General features: G+C 39.3%; 1 protein-coding gene across 1 annotated transcript in view; it reads left to right on the plus strand.

The window, feature by feature from the left end:
• Positions 1-18,874, plus strand: part of LOC101856980 (structural maintenance of chromosomes protein 1A) — a 26,507-nt gene extending 7,633 nt beyond the window's left edge. The window contains exons 8-28 of the mRNA XM_035971476.1: positions 567-615; positions 1,144-1,260; positions 1,575-1,789; positions 2,265-2,400; positions 2,775-2,852; positions 3,793-4,004; positions 5,160-5,322; positions 6,041-6,099; positions 6,584-6,779; positions 7,253-7,321; positions 7,910-8,043; positions 8,683-8,804; positions 10,027-10,112; positions 10,534-10,752; positions 11,706-11,891; positions 12,605-12,717; positions 13,901-14,069; positions 14,757-14,935; positions 15,483-15,552; positions 16,758-16,868; positions 17,630-18,874. Coding sequence (XP_035827369.1) covers positions 567-615; positions 1,144-1,260; positions 1,575-1,789; positions 2,265-2,400; positions 2,775-2,852; positions 3,793-4,004; positions 5,160-5,322; positions 6,041-6,099; positions 6,584-6,779; positions 7,253-7,321; positions 7,910-8,043; positions 8,683-8,804; positions 10,027-10,112; positions 10,534-10,752; positions 11,706-11,891; positions 12,605-12,717; positions 13,901-14,069; positions 14,757-14,935; positions 15,483-15,552; positions 16,758-16,868; positions 17,630-17,728 — 2,782 coding nt within the window. The 3' untranslated portion in view covers positions 17,729-18,874. The remainder of the gene's footprint in view (positions 1-566; positions 616-1,143; positions 1,261-1,574; positions 1,790-2,264; positions 2,401-2,774; positions 2,853-3,792; positions 4,005-5,159; positions 5,323-6,040; positions 6,100-6,583; positions 6,780-7,252; positions 7,322-7,909; positions 8,044-8,682; positions 8,805-10,026; positions 10,113-10,533; positions 10,753-11,705; positions 11,892-12,604; positions 12,718-13,900; positions 14,070-14,756; positions 14,936-15,482; positions 15,553-16,757; positions 16,869-17,629) is intronic.
• Positions 18,875-20,114: the final 1,240 nt, after the last annotated feature.

Below are 20,114 nucleotides of genomic sequence, written 5' to 3' on the forward strand. Positions count from 1 at the left end.
AGGGGGGGGGGTTCAGTCTTTATACCTGTGCTCAGACCATTTCTGATTTATGAATGGAGTACAGAATGTGCATGTGATATGGCTCTTTTTCAAACAGTTAGCCTGATCTGAAAATGCTCTGTTTTAAGGGATTTGATTTGTGAATGTTGCTCATTTTTCAACTTTGAAAGAGAAAGAAGTCCATTCTTGTTTTTATCCTTGAGGATATTAAAGGGTATAGATTTGTTCCTATTTAAGGGAGCGTTGCATCAATGAGCACTAGTTATATTTTGTTAAAGATCAGACTGTTGGAATTGCATTTGTCTCTCCTTTTTTTTCTTGTGATATTTATGCTTAGGACTGCTAAAACTTTTTTGGCATTTAAATTATCAGGGGTACCTCTCATATCGTTTGTGCCTTTGTGTGTTACACAATGATATATGTAAGTTACGAATGTATGCAGTACTCAATTTGTATTGTAACTTGAATTAGCAGGTCATGATTTGTTATTTTGCGATAAATTAAAAAGAAAACCACACACATGTTGGCATATGTGGTTCAAATATGATTCTTTTGTCTCTTTACAGGAAGTCTCTGAAACAGGCTGTCAAGAAACATGAAAACCACAACCAGACGGTAAGTCGTAAGGGTGTATTTTGTTAAAACATTTGTTTAGATTCATATGGATATCAACTCTAATATATTAACATTTCTCTATGGCAGCGGACAACAGGGTGAAAATATGCTTAAACAGCTGTCGCAGCATATAGAGCTTAATTACAAATTTCTTGTCTGCTTATGTTTCTAAGAAACTGAAAGAATGATTCAAAATTTAGAAATGGGAATGTTTTCTGGTGCTCTTGAACTTTAAAAAAATTTTTTTGGCCCAAACTTCACTTTTTAATGGTGTTCTTGCTGATAATGAGGAACCTAACACTACATAGTTCAATGCTGCCTCTTCAGGAAAGCATACTGTTTTATGTGGTAGCCCCCTTTAAACCAACAAAACTCACATGCACCCACACCCAAAGACACACATGCACATGTGTGCAACCATACACATGCTCACACACAATACAAACACATCGATTAACACCTATGAAACAAGCAGGGCTGTTTGAAATCTAATTAATTGTCTGCTGTGTGTTTCTGGCATTTGTTTAGCTGTCGGAGATCCAGGATGAGCTGACGGAAGTGGAGCAAAAGCAGCAGGAGTTTGAGGCAGAGCTTGAGGAGGAGTCACAATCTCAAGGAAGGTCACTGCAGCTGGAGGAGAGCCAGGTACACAGTTGGTCATGTAATTGATGTAATTTTTGTTGGTTGTTATGTTATTTGTCTTAACTTGAGGTGCCGCGGGTGCTCTGGAGTGGTTTGCTCCTTCTTTCCTATCAAACATGAATCATCCTTGTCTATCCTCCTTTTTTTGTGTTACTCTCTTGTAACACTTTTAATCTTCAGCACTTATATGACCTTATTGTGTTGCAAGTGTCATAAAACCTTTACCAAAACTAAAACACAGAATGTGATGTCCCTGACTTGGTTTTTGAAAAGTTGGCAAGCCTACTTTAACAGAAATGGACATGTTCTCTGCTCAGGTTCAGCAGTACAATCGTCTGAAGGAGGAGGCTGGACGGCGGGCGGCTGAATACATGCAAGAACTGGATGCTATCATCCGGGAGCAGAAGATGGACCAGGACCGGCTGGACAGTGCCCAGCGTGACATCGCGACGTACGAGGCCAAGCTGAAGCAGAAGCAACATGAGCTGGAGGAGAACAAGAACCGAGTGTCCAAGCTTGAGGACTACATCACGTGAGTAGACTTGTCTCTTTCTCTTTCTCTCTCTGTCTCTCTCTTTGTCTCTTGCTTTGTTTCTGTTTCCCTTTGTCTCTTTCTCACTCTCTCTTTCTTCCTGTTTTTCTCTCTCTCTCTCTCTCTCTCTCCTTCCCTCTCTCTCCTTCCCTCTCTCTCTCTCTCTCTCTCCTTCCCTCTCTCTCTCTCTCTCTCTCTCTCTCCTTCCCTCTCTCTCTCTCTCCTTCCCTCTCTCTCTCTCTCTCTCTCTCTCTCTCTCTCTCTCTCTCTCTCTCTCTCTCTCTCTCTCTCTCTCTCAGAGAACATGAGCCATGTGATGAAGCTGGAGGATTACATTACCTGATAAATCATTGCTCTTTTTCTCTCTCCCCCAATCCTTTCTCCGTCGTTCTTTCTTTCTGTTCCTTTCCCCCTCTCCTTGAGGCTAATCATAGATGATATCTAACCTGTGTAAATATATTCTTTAACATTACAGTACAAGTCGCTCAGCTCTTGAGGACCAAAAGAAGGTGGAGCAGGAGTTGGCCAAAGAAGTGAACGAATCGACGTACCGCATTGATGAGATCAACAGAGAGCTCGAAATGATCACCACACAGCTGGGAGAGGCCAAGGTCAGTTGCAAAGAAAATGTTGTTTTGTAGGATAAGTATTTGGATCAAGACTTAAAGTTAGTTGGATAGAAGTGTAATTTGCAGTGACAGAGAATAAGGTTTTCTTTCTGTTTTAGGAGAAAAATAAATGTAGGTTATGGACTTTAGATGGGTCAAAATAAGATTTAATAGACTCTATTGGTTTTCTCTCGGACGAAATTAATGATTTGCTTTCCTGCGGATCGAAATGTACTGAACAATCTCAATGCAGACGACCAAAGGTACAAGATAAACACATGCATATAAAAACACTTTTTCAGGACCTATGAAACAGTATAAATTCTGAAGTTGTGTCTGTGAATCATGACTATACTTTGCTTGTCTGCCTCTAATAGGTTGACAGACAGGAGTCGTCCCGGGCTTCAAGGAAAGCGGAGCTCATTGACAATCTGAAGAGGCTGTATCCTGGTGTGGTGAGTGGAAATTTGTCTGTGTGACCTTCCTTTTACCCATGTTAGCTTTGTGCTGTAAAGTGAATTTTTACGCAATTTAGCAATTGCCTTTTTAGATGTCAGTAAACCGTATTAGAGTTTTGCAGGGATTTGTTTCTTAGAATGGTTACGTCTTAGAAAATGAGATCCGTCCGAGCTGTTTCGCATATGACGTAAGTATGGGGAGAGACTTGCCACTTGTTTGATAAGTTTAAGTTGCCAAGATTGAGTACACCTGTTAAATGCATTTTTCAGGTATCTGTTATTAAGTAGGTATGTATTTTATTTTGTGTTTTAGACCATCGGCCCACATAACGTAAAACATACACATTTTACTGAAGAGACTTTTGTGAAAACAGCATGAATTATAAATGACATGCATATCAATAACAAGATGTTTGTTGGAAGGTTGTTGAAGAGTAATTGTTGCAAAGGCAATTTTTAAAATTTTTTTTGCCCAGGCTCTTTCAAAACACTAAGTGAACAAACATGCTTCTAGGTTTGTCTTTTAAAGATTGTGATCTGGGCTGACGAAATATTCTGTCTGTCATCGCCTTTCGTCTCAGAATTTGGGAGTTGGGTCTATAATTTTGGCGAACACTGAATATGTACTCAATTTACCTTAAGCTCCTTATCCACTTCACATCATGACTTGTTGTGTATTGGACAATGATAATTGGTCAGGATAGTTCTGGTATGTTCAGTAACTCTTTGTCAAAAACTCTTTCGTTGGTTAATGCTATCACATAGATGAGAAAATTATAGCAAAGGTGCTTTGATTTGCTGGTTCATCTTATGTAGATTTTAAAAAAAAAATGATAGTAACCTTTTCGACTAGCTAATCCCATCTTGTCATGACCCAGATAAATTTAGATAAAATTCTTTCATGGTCTTCATCTCTTTTGCCTGCTTTTCTCTGCAGCACGGACGTCTGCTGGACCTGTGTGAGCCGAGCCACAAGAAGTACCAGATTGCCATTACCAAGGTGCTTGGAAAGCACATGGACTCGATCGTCTGCGACTCTGAGAAGACAGCCAAGGACTGTATTCAGTACATGAAGGAGCAGCGTATCGAGCCTGAGACATTCCTGCCCTTAGACTACCTGGAGGTCGGCTCCATCAATGAGAAACTGAGGTGAGCAGACTGTCACGGCTCCCTGGACAAGAGAAGAGAAAGAGAAGACCGATTTGATATTATAGTGGAACCTGCTCAAATGGCCACCTGTCAAAGACATTCGCCCGCACAAATGATCACTTCCCACTTCCTCGTTGCGTTTTTTTCTTTATTATAATGACACTGCCGAAGACGTTCACTTGTTTGTAACAACTACTTTTCTCCTGCACAATAGGTGGTTGTCTTGGACAATTTCAACAAGAGAAAGGTGTGTACCCCCCGGGGCAGTGCCACTGACTGAAGTGTCTTTAGGCCATTCCCAAAGGGGGGACATTTCTCGTTCAAGCATAGGAGAATTGTAAATGGGCTGACTCATGTCACGCTCATAACTGTGCCTGATCTACAACAGGGAACTGCTGCTATTTCTTTCCTGATCCTTACTATTGTCATTTTCCTCTACTTCTTTTGTATGTTTGTCACTCCCTTGTGACCTGATATTTTGGGGTGCCTTGATAGTCGAACCAGACCTTGTGCTGTTGAAGCTAGAGAGGTGAGCAGTCTAAGTCTGATTTCCTGTAAAGACTTCTCTGTTGACACCCACCCCTTGGCGCTCATATGACCTTATGCAGTTGCAAGCACCGTAAAACCCTCTACTATAAAAAAAGAAAAAAAGAAAGGTGTGTTCTTTTCTGATATTGATGGGGATTCCTGCATCATGTATGGGAGGCACACGCCTTTAATGACATTTATTTTAGACAAAATAAGGTAGGGAGTTAGTTTTAGTTCTGTTTCTGTGTTCATCCTTACTTCTTCCTTGTGGGCACACATACACGCACACGCATATATACCTCACCCCTTTCCCCAGTGCCTGCCTGCCAACCACGTGACAGACAGCTTTAGTTGCTTGATATGTACTTTATGAGTTGAATGGTATTTTTTGTTGTTGTTGTTGTTGTACACTAGGGATAGTTTGCTCCCATCATATAGATTGTTTGAGTTAAAGAGGCCTTTGAGTGCTAGTATGGCAATTGAGGCCATCTACAAAACAGGCCTATTAATGCGAGCAAAAAGTGAGATTAGCAAAAAGAAGAGAAGGATAATTATGAAGTAGTTCATGACAACATCTACCAAGTACTGCAAATCTCTTAACTGAAATAATGATTCTGTTTCTGACAGAGACATCCGCGACCCGAAGAACGTGAAGCTTGTCATCGATGTCATCCACTACGACCCTCCTGTCATTAAGAAAGCCCTTCTGTTTGCCTGTGGCAATGCCCTTGTCTGTGAGACCGTGGAGGATGCCCGTAGAGTGGCCTTCGGCGGTGTGGAGAGACAGAGGGTGAGCTCATTGGTTGACATGTCTACCTTTTCGTTTGTTGCCTGTCTTGATTAATTTTTTTTAGCTTGGTCCCAAATTATAATTTGTATTTTTCGGTGTGTTTTTTTTTAAGGTCTTTGTCAGCATGCAGGTGGCTAGAAGGTGCCTTCGGTAGATCCTGCTTCTTCCTTTTCTCTCTGTCGTTTCTATCTGTTTGTTTAAATTTTCCCTTACGTTTAACGACTGTTTTTGTGGGGATGTACTTTTTTACTCAAATTTAGTCGGAACTTGTAGTTCTACTATTTATCAGGTGGAGTTTTTTTTTTCATCTTGTTTCATGTGTGCTTTGTTTCTGGGCCATAACTCATAATGAATTGGAATTTGCATACTTCTTGTAAGAGTACAAAGAGGATACCGTAAATGACTTTGAGTCTGATCTGACCCCACCCTCAAAGTTTGCAAGAAGTTTTCTTTTAATTGGTTTTTTATCACATTTCTTTGAAAGGACATTACTGGTTCTTCAATGTCCCCGTGGCTCTGGCTTGTGTCATTTCAGAATAGTTTGTCTTTAAAAAATGGCTTGTGTCATTTCAGAATAGTTTGTCTTAAAAAAATTTTGTTTCCTTTTGAGTGTTTTTATAATTACTGGGGGGTTTTTGTGCTGTGTTATTGCATTCAGGTTGACAACATGAAAGATTGACATTGTTGAATAATTTTGAAAAACCTATTTGTTTTGCAGTCCGTTGCACTGGATGGAACAATCTTCAACAAATCTGGAATTATATCTGGTGGTGCAAGGTAAGAACTGTTGGTAAATATTATAAAAGACAACAAATTCAAAGTAGGCTATTTTTAGAATGTCTGTCGTGTCAAGAAATACATATCAGGAAGCCAGTGAAAACTGTGTAGCATTGTTGAAAAATGAAGTGGTTGTACACCACATCAGTGATTGGTGCTAATTTATACAAAAGTGGGTACGTTATCTTTGGCAATGAACTTAATTCGGTTGTGATAATGTTCGTCATAGTGATAGTGGTTATGTAACACTCTTCTTTCAGTTTTAAGTCAGTTGCATTTTGGCTCCTTTTGTCTTTGCATTCTTGTCATAAACTTTGCTCTTATGAGTGGAGCAGTCTAGCAGCAGTGTACACACTGAACAGAACATTTTCTTAACAGAGGAGGAAAAAAGACATCTCTAGTATGCCTGTAGAGGACAGCACTTTCTTTTTTTTAAATTTTGGGTGTGTGTAAAGAGCTGAGAATCGTTTTTTGAATTTTCTAGTGACCTGAAGGCGAAAGCCCGTCGTTGGGACGAGAAGAGTTTGAGTCAGCTGAAGACCAAGAAGGAAAAGTTGATGGAAGAGCTGAAGGAACAACAGAAGCGCAAACGCAAGGAGTCGGAGCTCAACACCATCCGCTCGCAGATCAAGGGCCTGGAAACAAGGCTCAAGTACAGTGTTACTGATCTGGAAAACACTGTAAGTTTTCAACTCTTTAAAAATGTTTTTTTTTTCTTCTTTTTTTGTTGTTGTCTATTTTAAATTGGTGCAATGTGAGCCTTAGTTATTTGACTGTTGAAATGTTTCTTACTGGTATTTACACATGTGATACTTGACTTTATTTTTTTCAATAACCTGATGACGCTCATAATATGACCTTAGCAGTTGCGAGCGCCGTAAAACCCTATACTACATACATAACCTGATGTTGGTTGCTTTTTTCAAACATGCCACTTGATAAACTTTTCAACGTAATAAGTTGTATGCATACAGGATTGGTATCATCGAAATCCATGTGAGCATGGATTTTGATGGAAATGTCAGGTCTTCAAGTATTTTATAAGTGATTATTTTACTTTTCTTGTTGCTCACTACAAAGCCTTTAAATTATACATTTGCTCGTGTTGTCCAATGTGTCATCTGATTATGTGATATCCTGGGTTTTGTTTCAGAGGAACAGAACAATCCGGCACAATGAGAACCAGATAGCTGAGTGTCAAATGAAGATTGAAAAGGCTATGGTGAGTTTTCTTGTCTCTTTTTGTATTGAGTACAGAGGTCTTTGGTCAGCCTGACGTGAAACTTATGAACGAAGATGAGCTTATACTTTTGAAGAAAAAAAGAAGAAAATGATGATAAAGTTTTATTCTTTATAGTGATATGGTGTGCTTTCTGTTAAAAACATTAAACGCTCTTGATGGAACTAAAACAGACTTTTTTAAAAATTGATCAAATTAAGGGAGCTATGCTATATATTTGACTATTGCTATGGTTTTGGGGAAGGCTGACAGCTATATTTACTCCACTAAGAGTGTGACAGGATTTTGACAAGATGTATTATTATTTAAGGGTTTTGATCTGCTCCTGGGTCCATGGGGATTGTATAAAAAAAAAGAAGTTCTGTGGCCTCTTTCATGTGTTATCTAAAATCAAAGTTTGAACATTGAACTGGGAGTTTAGAGTCCTTGATGTGAGGGTAAATTGATATCTTGGAGGGATTATTACTCCGAGAAATTTTATTAGGAGAGTGAATGATATAATATTATGTATGTCTCAGGGACAAGTTTGGAGAATGGTACTAAAGAGTTAAATGTTGTTTTGGGTTCCAGCCGGACCAGCAAAAGTTTGAGCGTAGCATTGATGCTCGTGAGGTGGACATTAAGCAGCTGAGGGATGAAATGAACCGCGTGGAAGATGCTGTGTTCAAGGATTTCTGCGCTGTCATTGGTGTACCTAATATCAGGTTAGTTTATGCTGAGTTTGATATGTGTAGCACTTTGATTGGATGGGTGGAATTGACTAAATTTCTTTTTTTTTTTTCATTAGATTTGTTTTATATTAATTATTTGTAAGCAAGTGAAATGTTGCAGATGGCCTTCTTTGGAGCTAGAGAGTTAGCAGAAAGGAAAGGACAAGAAAATTTTGAAGTTTCTCTCTTTTGAAGTTGTTTAAAAAAAAAATTCTGCTTTTTAGTTCCCCTACTAGATCTTATGTTGACTGAGTTCCTCAGTTCACATGGCAACTAATTTTTATGCATACATTGTTCCCCTTTTTCCATATTTTATACATACAAGGAGACACTCACCCCTGCTCACTCTTGTTCACACAAGCACATGCCAATGCAGGTGGTTGTAAAGTGTCAACAGTAGTTCCTAAATCTTTTTTTCCCCCCCTCTCATATTGTTTCTGTTGGTCTATCAAGCTTTTTCCTGCTGTAAATGTTTTTTATTGAGTCAATGTCTTCTCATATCTCATGTCTCATATCTCCAACTAAACTAAGTAGGTATCTGATAGCGTCAATTTAAAAAGAGAGACAGGACTTACGGTTGAACGTGAAAAAAAAGAAGCATAGTTAATTAATTATCCTGTTGTTGTGTTTCAGACATTACGAGGAGCGGGAGCTGAGGGCCCAACAAGAGCGAGCTCGGAGGCGCATGGAGTTTGAGAACTTGAGGCACAAGTTGGAGAATCAGCTGGAGTGTGAGCGCTCGCAGGACACAGAGGGTGAGAGGAACTGTTATGCTCTGGAGACAATACTGAGAAATATTTTTGTTTAATTTTTGCGGACAGTGATGACATGGACAATGACTCTGGTTATTCTGATCGGAAGCCTTCAGATCGAGAAGAAAGTGATGCAGAAAGTTATGGTTGATTGAGGTGCAATTTACTCTGTAAGTAGATCTAGATCTAATCTTTTATCTTCATAAGGAATGCTTATGAAACTGTGGGTCATCACTTGTTCCACTGCTGAGCCCTAAATGGCATCAGAGCTACTCTTCTCCCTCCAAGACCTAACATTGACAACACACTCTATGGAACATTATAGCAACTGCAGCAAACCTGTACTTTTCACTACATGGCATTGGACTGAAGGGCAAGGGCCCAGCTAACCCTGGGTGGATAACAACAACAACATCTTCGTAAGGAACCAAGTTTGGAGAAAAGCCTACTGTTACATTATTGATTAAATGTAAATGACCCAAAGCAAAATATTTTTAAAAATGAAAATGTGTTAAAGCATAAGGAAACATATTCTAAACAGTTTGGTGAGTCGGTGAAGCTTCAAGTCTATACTAGGTGCTGAGTTATTCATATAAGAGTAACACATGTCTCATATAGTCAGAAAGTGGGTGGCAGCTCTAGTCCTTGGGAGCTGAAAGTCAAATGTGAGGCCGGTTCAACAGATGATACACCCCTTGCAACAGTTTAAGTTTATGAGGCAGCATAACGATGTAAACAATATGAAAGTAGTAAGACTGAACAAGCGTTCCAATTCAACCATGTGTGCTGTGATTGTCTCGCATGATGTGTGTAAGAAAGCAACACACCTTGCTTGGTTTTATCAATTACAAAGCCAGCACTTCTCATCAAATTCTCTTTATTTGGGTTTGATTTCATTACTAAAACAGTAAGCATTCAAGAGATGTGACTCTTTTTTTTTTCTAAACTTTATAGTAGCTGAGATACCAATGAAACGGAACTCAAGTTTTAGCAGACGTAGAATTTTTGTTCACGTTGCAGTGGGAGGGAGACTACAGAGATGTAAAGACTACAGCACAGTCAAGTGCACTGTGTTAAAAAGTACATTTGATTCCGTAGGTTGTAAAACTGTTCTTTGTTCAACACCTATCTCGTGCCCGGCGTACAATAGCAAAATTATCCATTCCTTTGACAGCGCTAGCTGTGGTTCCTTGATATCAATGCCTTTTCTCCCTTTTTTCTACAGAACTGGTGAAAAAATGGCAAGAGCAGGTGAAGCATAATGAAAAGGAGGTGGAACGAGTAAAGGAAGAAGAGGCCCGCCAAATGCAGGTGAGTCTGTTCTCTCTTTATTTACTTTACATGCGTTGTTGAAAATATGGGAAATACCCGTGAGGTAAATATTTGTAGGTTTGCTCCTTCTATCTTATCCAACATGTATCGTCCTTATCTCACCTCCTCTTTTTTGTGTTTGTTACTCTCTTGTAACGCCTGTAGTCTTTTGCACTTTTATGACCTAGTTGTTTTGCAAGTGCCATGAAACAACTCTTACTAAAAAGCAATTTTCCTCATTACTTTGTGACATTGATAATGTGTGAACGTGTTTCTCTTTAACTTGAGGATTATTTTTCTGTTTTGCCTTTGCTAACACAGAATTATTGTTATTGTGTCTTTGTACTTCTCTCAAGCTGAAATTTACTGAGCAATTTTTTTGGGTCTGCTGCAAACTACCTCCTTTTTTATTCTTTCACAGATCATCGAGGAAGAGATGCAGAGACAAGAGAAGCTGAAGCAGAACAAACTGACGTGCAAGTCTCAGGTGGACGACGCCGAGGGGGCCATCACAGAAGTGCGCAAACGTCTGAGCGCCCAGCAGAAGGAGATTGCGGCGGTGCAGAAGGGCATCAACGCCCTGGAGGTGAAGCTGGAGCAGAAGAGAGCTGACCGACACAGCCTGCTCAAGTCGTGCAAGGTGAGGCGTCGCTTGTGGGACACAGAGCTATCGTGTTTTGTTGTTGAAAAATATTTGTGAGGTGCACCGTCAAGATGAGTTACTTCTCGCAATCCATGAATGTTGCCCGAAATTGACAGTGGGGGTCATATTTGCAGACTTTCATTTGATGACATATTTTTCAAGTGTAAGATGTTTAAGAAAAAAATGATTTCATACTTATAAACTGAACAAGTTCCGCCTATACATTTGACATATTTATTTCCATATATGGCTAAAATCTTAGAAGTAACTAATTTTGTCAGCAAGTGTGTTACTTTTGAGCTATTATCAAAAGTTTGTTTGTAAACGTTGCGACAACCAAAGTTTTCAAAAGGAACATTTTTATGCTTTCATAACTTTACTGTGCCCAGTAGAGTAGAGGGTCTTTTTTTTTCTTATTTTCATGTTACTCCATAAGAAAATGCCCTCGTCAATTTACACACATTAATAAAGATGTTGCCATGGGTTCTGATGGATACTTTTTGTTTCATTTCTCAATTAAGAAGTCAGTTTAGACAAAATGATTTCTCTTGCATTTTATTAATACACAAAACATGCCACTCCCTTAAAATAGCCATTAACTCACTTTAAAAAACCAAACCCAGGTGTTACCTCAATCGCTGTAGAGGTGATTTTGTACTTTCCCACCGCATGGGTATGTTTACTGGCAATTAAGCAGGACTTTCAAATGAATTTTTTCTGTGACAATGTTTTTGTATTGCTTGCGGTCAGGAGTAGAACTTTTTTTTTTTTTTACCGCAGCTTTTGATGAAGTAAGATTAAGATTACACATTCATAACTGTTTTTGTTGTTGTTGGGTTTTTTAAATCAACAGTTCAAAGAAAATTTTTTTGTTCTAAAGGTAAACCACTTTTTCCTTGCCGCCATACAGATGGCATCTCATTTTATCTTCAAAATGTCTTTCGCCGCAGATGGATGACATACGAATTCCCATGCGACGCGGCACCATGGATGACATCTCACAGGAAGGAGAGGGTGGGGACGGCAGCCAAGAGACGCCCATGGATTCTCTCAGCAGTCAAGGAGCGAAGGCCATCTACGAGAGAGAGGCCAACCTTGACATTGATTACTCTGTCCTCAGTGAAGACCATAAAGAGGTACCTATGCTTCTTTCTCCGGCATTTGTAAAAGGGTTGGGGCCGTTTTAATCTCACAGGAGGGAATGTTGTGTGGGGTCGATATCCTTTGCAGAATAGGTTGTTATATCCTTCAGTATCAGCTCGTTTTCCTTATAGAGGAGGTGCAGTTGAACCATCTCTAACTGTTCAAGTCATATCACCTACACAAATGACCACTTCCGACACACTCACACACACCCCTGGGCGTTTAAAAGAAAAAAATTATAAATGCACTGAAACTACCACTTTTCCCCTTTTCTCCCTGACAATGATGGTAGGTGGCCGTATTGGACAGTTTCGACTATTTTATTGAGTGTCTGTTTTTCTGGCTGTGTTCTTCACAGTCCAGATTTGGTCAAAGCAGCCTGTTTTCTGAGTGTTCTGAAGTGTGCCGATTTGTTATGTTTTGACGGGGAGGGGGGGGGGTAATCCCTGTCTCCTTTTTCTGTTACTGAGGACAAAGTTACTTTTACATGTAATGTAATAGTGCTTTATAAACTGACTTTTTGTCTACAGATTTTTTGTAGAACCTTGGTTTTGGCCTCTATGTGCCTACTACCACCATAGATATCTGATGATGAAGCAGCTAGATTTTCTTTGAGAAAAGAACAAAAAACAAACTCCTGTATTAGACTTTTCTAATTCTCTTTTGATTGTCTATGGTTATTTTGATGTACTTTTTTCGCCCCCAGCTTGAGTCCGCTGAGGAAGTCAAGTCCGCCCAAGAAACCATGTCCAAGTCAATATCCGACCTTCAGACGACCATACAAAAAATAAATGCTCCAAATATGAGGGCAATGGAAAAGTAAGTCTGCTTATTTGCAAACAGCATAGGGGGAAAATTTCATTAGGGGACAAAATAGAAGTGAGAATACTAACTCCGTTCATCTTCATTGTCAGCATCAGCTGTCAACATCATCGTTTTTGTCAGTATCATTAACATTGTCTGCTTCACCATCTCTACACCATGACAACAACCATTAGCTTACGTGTATGTCTTTTTCATCGTGAGAACTAACATTGTTGTTCACACTGCAATTCACTGATCGAATCTTAACCCCTCCTACTGAACATTTGCTTCTTTTTTTTAAACCGAAACAGCTGTTCTTTTGATATAAAGCTTTCATGTCCTTAGGCACAGGGGTTTTGGTTTCAACTGTAGATCCACATTACTGAAACTTTTTCTGACGAGACTCGGGTGGTTGATGGGTGCTCGTATTTGGTTTAGTCATCTTCCTGGGGTTTTTATTTTTACTGTTTTTATTTCCCCGATCAATTCTCAGACCCATCATCTTGGTTAGCAGGGTGTCCAGCAAGGTCGTAAGTCGTAAAAAAGACACAGGTCTAATTCTTCTTATACAAGTGTTACTGTTTTTGGTTGTTTTTAGAGAATTGTTGTGGGTGGTTGGCGGGTGCTCTGGTGTGGTTTGCTTCTTCTTTCCTATCAAACATCTATCATCCTTATCTCCCCTCCTTCTTTTTTATGTTTGTTACTTTCTTGTAACACCTCTAATTTTCTGGTGCTCATATGACCTTATGCAGTTGCAAGCGCCGTAAAACCTCTACTAAAACAAAAACAGGTACACTTATAGTATCCCTCATCTTTATTGATCTCAATTATGCCGATGCTCATGTAAAACACTTAAATCAATCCGGTGCCCAGAAAATTGTTTTTCTTATAACAGTCACCTATGATAAGCTTAAAATCGACTTGCGTTAGCATCTATATGGATAGTTCCCACTATCCTAGCGTCAGTGGTATGAAGGATAAGCTTTTTGCCTCAGACACAGTGAATAAGGGGGTTAATATTTTATCTGGTGTCTTTATTTTTCTAATAGAATGAATCCCACACATCCCATGTTGACCCTGACAGAAAGAGTCAAAGCTGCCCGTCTAAATGTACAAAATGTATTAATCTGAATGTACAAAATGTATTAATATGAATGTAAAAATGCTTACCATGTTGTGTATTATATAATGTCCACAGACTAGATGGAGTGAAAGAAAGGTTTCAAGAAACGTCAGAAGAATTTGAAAATGCGAGGCGGAGGGCGAAGTCAGCAAAGACCACATTTGAGAGGATCAGGAAGAAACGCTATGACACGTTCATGCATTGCTTCGACCACGTCTCCACAAAGATTGATGAAGTTTATAAGGTACTTTACAGAATCTTTTAGCTTTAGATTTGTCTTAAGATAAGATAGTGGGTGGTTGGGGGGTGCCACTTGTAGGTCCTACTTCTTTTCTTTCCTTCTGTTGTTTCTGTCTATCTGTCTTGCTTCTTCCCTGCACTATATGACCATTATTGTGTTGATGCACTTCTTTTTACTTAAACTCAAACTTCAGATAGATGTGCTTTATTCATTTTCCACAAGGTGACATTCATCACATCAATCGTCAGTGCTGTTTACCTGTGGCAGGGTGTAGGCCACGTACAAGTGATGTCCATCCTTTTTTGTTTGTTTTCCTGACAAACCCGGTTGTGTTCCATCTTCAACATATCCTTCTCCATGCTTTTCCATGTTTCTGGGAGTGTTGTCTTCTTGATCCATACAGGCAATTCTGAAATATTTTTACATCCAGAACATCAGCAGAGGAACCAATCACATTCAGATCACATCAATCTCTCTCTTCCAGTCCCCCATCTGTCTGTCTGTATTTCTCTTCCTGCCACCCTCCGTTAAGTTTTTTAAGCCTGGGGTGGGAGGTATATTATTTATATTACTTTCTAGTTATTTTACGAACCTGAGCAGTGTGTTCTGTTTTCTAAATCTGAGAATATGAAAACAGGTGATATGAACTGATCATTGTATATTCCATGTGTGTGTGTGTGTCTCCCTCAGTCGCTGGCCAGAAACCAGAGTGCCCAGGCTTTCCTTGGCCCGGAGAACCCCGAGGAACCGTACCTAGACGGGATCAACTACAACTGTGTGGCCCCTGGCAAGCGGTTCCGACCCATGGACAACTTGTCCGGTGGTGAGAAGACCGTGGCTGCCCTGGCGCTTCTTTTTTCCATCAACAGGTAATGTTACGTTTAAGGCGACCTGCCGACTACTCCGATAAAATCACAACCTTCTGAGATAAAATTAGAACCTTCTGATTTTTTTGTGTTCTTTGGAAGTCTCTTTCCATCGGACGTACTCAACTTATCGTAAATGACATGAAAATGCAGTTTTATTTGCAATATTTATGTAACTTACTGTAAATGACAGTACACACATGCATGCACGCAAGATCAAAAGCTCTCAAAAGACAAACGCGTGCACTTACATATTTTCCAACTCCCGGACACTCTTAATTTCTTTCAGCCACGCAATCTCTCCCCCAACACCACCCTCTCTTGTCCCCTCTCTCACTCATCCCCTCTCTCTGTCTTTGTCTGTCTCTCTCTTTCTCTCTCTCTTTCTAATTATAAAATTATCACAAGATCAGTAAAGACTTTATGATTATTTCATTCCCCTCTTTTTTTTGTCTTTGATGTGGTTAATACTTTTACAGCTTGATTTGTGTGACGGTTGATCGTAATAAATGGCCTTCTCATTCTCATCTTGTATTTTTTTGTTTTTCAGTTACCACCCATCCCCTTTCTTCGTGCTAGATGAGATCGATGCAGCGTTAGATAACACAAACATTGGAAAGGTAAATAAATAACTTCAGATGTTTTGTCTGGTTTGTTTCTTTATATTGAGGAACTTTCTCAGAGTCTTCCTTGTGTGTTGTTTACTTTACATGGAACGATTTCGTGCTCATTTCAGTGTGGTCTGCTCTCTCTATTTATTTGCTCTTTGTGTTTTGTAGTTGTTGTTTCTTGGTTTTTCTAAACCACATGTGTGGGTGGTTGGCAGGTTCTTTGGTGTTGTTTACTCCTTCTTTCCTATCAAGCATCTACTGTCCTCCTTATCTTTTCTCTTTCTCTTCTTTGTATGTGACTCTCTAGTAACACCTCTTATCTTGGGCACTTACATGACCTACTGTGTTGCACGTCCCATAAAATTGCTATAAAAAACTAAACTACATGTCCTCTGGAAGGATGGTATTGCTTGAGTATTGTTCTTTTAAACTTATTACTTTGGGTGAAGCAACCAGTTCACTGCCCTAAGCTGACAAAACGACTCTTTTCATTTTTTCCGCCCAATTTTTTTATTCGCTAAATCAATAGCCTGATCAGTTACCTTTTTTGTGTGTTAGAATGTCAAGGTGAAAGTGGCTAGTTTTTTAATATATTAAAATTCACAATTTCGGAAGAACGCCTTTTTTAAAATGGTTACAAAACTCCTTTTTATAAAACTGCTGTAACGAAAAAAGGCATTTTGGCAGTGCACGGCAGTTCGGTGGGGCAAGATTTTAAATTGTTACTGACGCGTTGATTGATTCTTTTCTAAAGTATTCTTGAATACTTTTGGTTTGGCTACTAATGTTTTATTGTAACACATCGGAGTTGGGTCAGCCAGTGCTGCCTTCGTCAAAAATTGTGCTTTTTGTTGTCACTGCATGATTGTAGAAAATTAAATCTCAAAGAGCACCATGAATGCATTATGGAGAGGATTATGTGTACTTGGTTCTTTTCTCCAGATATACTCAATGTACGGGTCTTTCACTGGTGTAAAAGTATTCCTCCATGTTTTTCTGAAGCTTCCATTTGCGGGATTGGTGTTGGACTGGACTTTGATTAGAAAACTCATGCTGGAATTCATTACATGAATGTGGATTTGTTTGTTCAGTTTTCCTGGTTCTCCACCCACTTAGCTCTGTGCTATCACTTTTTAAAAAACTCAAGGTGTTGAAAAGGGGTTTTAAGGCTTTCTTATCATACATTCTCTTATTTTCTTTTTGGTCGATTCTAGGTTGCAGCATACATCCGGGAACAGTCTGAGAAGAACTTTCAGTGCATCGTCATCTCTTTGAAAGAAGAGTTCTACAACCGAGCAGATGCCTTGATCGGAATCTATCCCGAGGTGAGCTGTGGTTCAACATTTCTGCTGATCCAAATTAAAAATGGTCTTGCACGCACGTAGCAAACAGACTGACTAAATTATATTATGTATGTGGGTACGGTACATTTTGGTATATGAAAGTGCAAGTTGGTGTTAATCTGATTGCATTGATATGATGCTATGTGTTCAAGTTTTTGTGTCACAGAAGCTTTTGTTATTATCTTCCAGTGAACATAATAAAAGTATAGTCGGGCATGGATAGCTCAGACACGTCAGGAATTGACAAATATGACACATCCATTAAACGGGTTAACTGATAAAGAAAAATGAAAAAAATATCAGTCGGGGAATGAGAAATTTTATGAGCTACCCGTCATTTCGTGTTCTTTTTTACCTTCTTTTTTGTTGTTGTTGTGGTGGCCATTTGTATAGAGTATCTGACCTCATTGTTTCCTAAAGTTTGCTGTGCATATTGTTATTAATATTATCAAGTAAATAGGCTACTTGTGCAGTGTGTTCTATTCGCGATGCAGAGACTCAGGATTGTATTGAACGAATAATTTATGTAACTGCGTATGTTTTGCAACCCCATCTGCACAATTTAAATTGCTTTATCTGCGACAAGACTTGGATTATGCCAGTTTGTTTTCAAAAGATTTTTGTGCTTACATTTGAGTACCGCTAGTCATGTATTGTCTTTGTGATATTCGGTTACTAACAGTTGTTTTTTATCATGTCTTTCCCCACCACCACCACCTTGATGACCGACCCTGGATGAGCAGCAAGGTGATTGTGTGATCAGCAACAGCCTCACCCTCGACCTGACGGAATACCCCGACCCCCACGCCCATGAACACGACGAGCACTACTTCCCTCACTGAATGATGACTATGTAGTGGAAGAAACGCTGTCTGTATTGGATTTTGTACATTATTTTTCTTCATCCCCCTCACTTTCTTTTCCTCACTAGTTCACTGTCTGGGATAATTTTACGCAAGATTGGCAGTACACACTCGCACAGTGGTTTAGATAATTGGAAAGGGTCAAATGATGTTTTATGAAGTCCAAAATTTTGATTGTTGATTGAAAAGGGCCAGTGATGTTTTATGAAGTCGTTGTTTCTTCTTAAGGTGTACGATTGTTTTAAAAAGTGACAGTCTAGAGAATAATTGTATGCATTCATGTGTTCTTTGCCAGGAAATAGTCAGGTTTTAATCAACATTTTGTAGTAGTAGCATCTAGAAAATGTCAAGTTTTCACTTCTTAAGTGACCCTTGGTCTTGTTCCAAGTGGCCTTTCCCCCACCCTCCTCCCATGCTGCAGTACCACAAAAAGGTGGTATCTACACTGTGGGAAAAGGTTGGAAGCCTTTCTGCCTGTCAAATGAAAAGCAACTGCTCAGTTTAAGACTCGGTCATTTAATTTTTTTTTTTTTTCAAAATGGCGTATGGTGGAATGGCAGTCGAAATACTGGCAGTACCTATCAACTTTCTATTCATCTGTATTATTTTCAGTGTTAAACTTGACAAATGATGGTCGTTTACTTTTGTGCCCTTCCAGTGTTAGTGTTCCACATAATCTCTCGTTTGTGTGTGTGTGTGTGTGTGTGTGTGGGGGAAGGCTCCTCTCATTGTAGATGTTACTCCCCATAGTTGTTGTGCATTCACAGTTCAGATATTATTTAGGTCTCTCATCAGGTTTTTCTCTCCAACTCCTGAATTCGACTGCCTCTTAAATAACCTAATAGTGTTGATGACAGGGGCGTTAAATCGAAACCCATTTCACCATTTTTCACCGGGATTTGTTGATTTGGAGAGATTTTTCTGTCTTTGGTGTTTCATGATTTTACTTTGTTCGTATGATAGTTCATACTGATTTGTTCCGAGAGATTTTCAATTATCAGTTAATCATACTGTTGCATTTTTTGTTCATTGGCTCATATTTGTTCATTTCAAAATTGTCATCTCCATAGTTCTAATTGTTCATGTACCAATGTACCAAATTAAAACTTAATTTACTTTATCGTACACACTTGTCTGTTCTTATTTTTAGTTTCCAGCACTGACTGCTATTAGAACCAAGTATACGGATCTGTTAAGCCTACATTCATTTATCTTTCCTTTGTGGGTGGTTGGGGGGTGCTTTGACCTGGTTTGCTCTTTGTTTCTGATGAAATGTCTATAGTCTTTATTTCTCCTCCTTTTTTGTGTTTTTACTGTCATGTAACTTCTCTGCCTCTAATCTTTGGCATGTATATGACCTAATTGTGTTCCAAGTGCTGGAAAATTCTTACTAAAATCATATTCTTCTTTGTCCCTCCATAAACAAAGAAGGTATTGCTGTGTCGTTGGGAGAGTTTTGAGTTTGGTACAAAGTGGTGTGTTTGTTGCTTACCCTCCATTCCCCAAGATCCCAGCTCACATTTCCAGAGTGCACATTTTGTTTTTGAGCCACTTACACTCATTCCACACATAAAAGACCTGCATGTGAGGTGCCAGAAAACATTAAACGCTTTAAAAACTTTATTGCACTCCGAATGAGGCGCTGACTCAAAAAACCTTCTCCATCTTTATTGAATTGTTCCCTTGTTCAATCCAGGCTTGACTACAGCTGTCAAGTCTATTCTATGAATCGGCAAAATCCCACATCCTAAAAATGCTAGACTCCGTATTTAACCAAAGACTCCGCCTCGCTCTGGGGGCTTTCTGCACTTCTCCGATGGAGAGCCGCCAGGCCGAGGCAAACAAACCAATTCATATGGGTGGTTGGCGGGTGTTCTGGTGTGGTTTGCTTCTTCTTTCCAATCAAACATCTATCGTCCTTATCTCCCCTTCTTCTTTTTTATGTTTGTTACTCTCTTGTAACACCTCTAATCTTCTGGCGCTCATATGACCTTATGCAGTTGCGAGCGCCGTAAAACCCTCTACTAAAACTAACTCTCCTCCTTTTTTGTGTTTGTTATTCACTTGTAACACCTCTAATCTTCGGCACTTATATGACCTAATTGTGTTGCAAGTGCCGTAAAACTCTTACTAAAACTAAAAACTAAGTCCTTGAGGATACCTCCAAAACTCAGACTTTTCCAAACAAGACTTTGAACAATTCCTTTTCCCTGCACTCCCTCCGTGGCATCTCACCAAGGCAAGAATAGACTTAGAGTTAGAGCTCACCACATACAATATATAGCGAGCACAAACACCAAAAAATTTAAAGCAGCATACAAAACACACGTTAAAAATACCCCAGTGCGGAGCTTATCTTCACAGA

Source organism: Aplysia californica, unplaced genomic scaffold (assembly GCF_000002075.1).
Source record: "Aplysia californica isolate F4 #8 unplaced genomic scaffold, AplCal3.0 scaffold00442, whole genome shotgun sequence".
In the NCBI taxonomy this organism is placed as follows: domain Eukaryota; kingdom Metazoa; phylum Mollusca; class Gastropoda; order Aplysiida; family Aplysiidae; genus Aplysia; species Aplysia californica.